At 42.1% G+C, this 3412-nt stretch overlaps 1 protein-coding gene across 1 annotated transcript; it reads left to right on the top strand.

The window, feature by feature from the left end:
• Positions 1–1042: 1042 nt before the first annotated feature.
• On the top strand, positions 1043–3067 carry adcyap1b (adenylate cyclase activating polypeptide 1b). The gene is made up of 4 exons (XM_037681819.1): positions 1043–1332; positions 1565–1669; positions 2493–2627; positions 2959–3067. Exons 2-4 carry the CDS (start codon positions 1566–1568, stop codon positions 3065–3067), a joined length of 348 nt encoding a protein of 115 aa, XP_037537747.1. The 5' UTR covers positions 1043–1332; position 1565.
• The last annotated feature ends 345 nt before the right edge of the window (positions 3068–3412 follow it).

The following is a 3412-nucleotide window of genomic DNA, read 5'->3' as shown; positions in this document are numbered from 1 at the left end:
AAGGAATGAGCAAACAATGGGAAGCAGCAGACAACAGCAACTGTGCGTTCAAACACGTCTCCAATAAAAAGACAAACCTGTAGGCCCGTCAAGGTTTTTGGTTAAGTGACGCACATTCAGCAGCAGGTGCAGACCTTTACTCAAGTTCTTCTTTCTTTTTTCGTTCCACTAAACAAAACACCGCATTTTTATGACACAGAGGCCTTGGATTTTAAAAGAAGAAGAAGAAAAAAAAAACAAAAAACGTCTGATTCGTTCATAAAGCCACGTTTCCAGCTGCGTCACCGCCAGCTCCTGTTCCCAAATCACATTACGTGCCTCGTTTACTTTAACGGTCTCAGCTGACAGGCCGAGACCTCGTGTGGTTACTGTACTCCCATTAACGCACCCCCCCCCCCCACACACACACACACACACCCCTCCCTGTTATTTGATAAGCAATTATTGAATGAAAAGAAAAACTAGAAATTATGATTGGAAAAGTTGCGATTGGAGAGGATTGATTTCAGCACCGGACAGCTCCCCGGGGGAAAGGGGGCGGGGCGCTTGAACTTTGGACATTAAAAGTTTGATACACCTCCACTAATAAATAAATAAATAAATAAATAAATAAATAAATAAATAAATAGTTATATAAAGCAGCAGCAAACATGTCCTTTCCCACAGTTCTTGCATAATCATTAAAGAGAGGCGCATGGAAGCAGACCTGTGTGGACAAACTGATCAAAAAAACATCATGTCGTGTGAGTTCTTACAATTATTTGCCAACGTTTCGGCTTTTAATGAAAAAAAAAGTTTTAAAGTAAACTTCCATCTTTGGATGAAGGTTGGAGGGTGTGTGGGGGGGGGGGGGGGGGGGGGGGGGGGGGGGGGGGTCTGAGTCTGATGGATGCACCAATGAAGAAGGAACTGTACTATTATATTCCGGGAGGAAGACTTGATGACGTCTGTAGCATCCTTAATGTGACTTGGTGGAGGGAGGGAGGGGGTGGGGGGGAGTGGGGGAGGAGGGTGAAGGCTCACCGTCCGCGGATAAAAATCCTCGTCGGTGGCAGCGCAGGACAAAAAGTTTGGAGCAGCGATATGTAAACGGACATCCAGCAACGCACTTTGACTTTTTATATTTGGTCCCCCTCCCCACCCCCCACCTCCACCCTGCGGGCGCTGGAGTCCTCTTAAACCGTGTCCCCACTAAAGAGACAAGTGAGTCAGGCTGCGCTGAGGGGAACATAAGGAGACGTGAGGAGCTTCAGCCAGGAGAGGAGAGGAAAATCTCACCGCGCCCGGATCACAGCCTGCAGCACCGCGCGCTCCCTGCACTCCTGCTTTTAGGTACGTTACCTTTCAACGTAAAAGTCTTCAAATCTGACTAATTTCGATGCTGAAAAACAATTAAAAAAAAAAGTTGTGTTTTTTATCTTAACAGTGAAGAAAACTGAATTTGCTCAAGTAATTCTGAGCTACGGTTAAAACATGTTTTATTAAATAAACGTTAAAAAAATAAGTTGCTGCTTTTGTTCCCTCACAAAGAAACTAACCTCTTCATTGTTTCCTCCTCCAACAGCATGGCCAGTTCGAGTAAAGCGACTTTAATCTTGCTCATCTACGGAATCTTAATGCACTACAGCGTCTTCTGCACACCTATTGGACTAAGTTACCCTAAGATTAGGTAGGTTGCGCCTTTACATGGTCCTTATCTTTATATTTTGTATTATTAGTTTATGTAAAGTGATGTTTAGCAGCTCATTTAGTTGCTGCTTTGTGTTCAATCATAAAAAGACTCGGTGCGCCAAATTACGCACAAACCCATGCATGCGCGCAGATTTCAAACCCCGGAGGAAAAAAAAAGAAGCTCCAAAGCTCGCAGGTGTTGGATGGAAAATGCCCATGGAAATTACGCGCGTGGATCTGTCCGGTGGGGCTGTTCACAGAACTCCCCTTATTAAAACTGAGCGAGCAGTCAGAGTGGTGGATAGCCCTTTGGGATGACGATGGACTGCGTCACGACAGAGAGGCGAAGCAAAACGAATAGGAGAGCTCTGGCTAAATAACATTTTTTTCTTCTTCTTCTCCTTTTTTTTTTCCTTCTGATGCTAAAAACACATCCAGATTCTTTGGGCGTGGTTCACTGATTCAGAATTGTCTCAGCTATTTTAAGCCACTTTTTCCGTGTAAGTTTTCTGGCTCCGCGCCTCCACTCCGTCTTCCAGCACCTATTGTTTCGTTTGCCTAAATTATTAATGAGGCTGATATAGCATCTGCAAAATGGTATTTAATAGATATTGTATATATATATATATATATATATATATATATTCGATTTTCAGTTCTATTTAATGAAAATAAACAATTATTCCAACTCGTTTTCTAATTTTATTTTTCGTTTTATTTCATTTTTCGTCGTTTGACGCGTCATTTGGTGTCACACAATGAGACATTTCTCGCCCTCCTGCGTCCTGCTTGTGCTTCAGGTTTTTCTCCTCCCTTTGCAGACTTGAAAACGACGCCTTCGATGAAGATGGGAACTCTCTGTCCGATATGGGCTTTGATGGAGACCAGATTGCTATACGAAGCCCCCCATCCTTAAACGACGACGCGTACACTCTATACTACCCACCGGACAAAAGGTAGAAATAAGCTGATATATCCCAGCTTGGGCTGCTTTTATTTATTATTTTGTATGACTTTTTTTATTTTATTTTTTTTGCTGGTTGCGATAATGTTTGGTTGCATTGTCTCCCCCCCCCCCCCCCCCCTTCAGAATTCCTCATGTTATTTGTGTTATTTTCACACAGAGTAGCCTAAAACGTCGTTTCCGCTGAGATTCAATGATCAGATTGGACATTTTAGGCTTCTTTGAATCATTCTGTCTGCGCTTTTTTTTTTTTGTCTCTCCCACTTTCTTTTTTTATTTTAAGTCTCTGATGATCTGTATGTTTTGGCGTTTTATCATCTCAGAGCAGAAAGGCATGCTGAGGAAGAATTAGATAGAGCCTTGAGGGAGATCCTGGGTCAGTTAACAGCAAGACATTATCTGCATTCTCTGATGACTGTGCGTGCAGGGTAAGGGCATTTCTCTTTAGCGTTCACCTGCACTTCTCTCCCCCTCTCTCTCTTTTATTTTTAAATTATGTCTCTGCGCTGCACAACTTCAGGCTGCTGCATCCACTCTCATTTTATGTGCACGATTTATTTATTTTTTTTAATTTGAACGATTTTTCTCACCCTTCTATGCAATGAAACCCCACGTAAACGTCTTCAGCTCATTTGTTTTGCTCTTTTGTTTTGTCGTTTAATGTAGGAGACTGAAATACACCCAGACTGATGTGTGATTTAAATATTAATTAATAAAATTTACTATTTGTCAAAACCATAATTAAAATAAAAAGCTTCTGAATATGCACTGAACTAT

Source organism: Nematolebias whitei, chromosome 9 (genome assembly GCF_014905685.2).
Source record: "Nematolebias whitei isolate Nwh7 chromosome 9, NemWhi1, whole genome shotgun sequence".
Classification (NCBI taxonomy): domain Eukaryota; kingdom Metazoa; phylum Chordata; class Actinopteri; order Cyprinodontiformes; family Rivulidae; genus Nematolebias; species Nematolebias whitei.
This window is presented reverse-complemented; position numbering and strand designations above follow the sequence as displayed.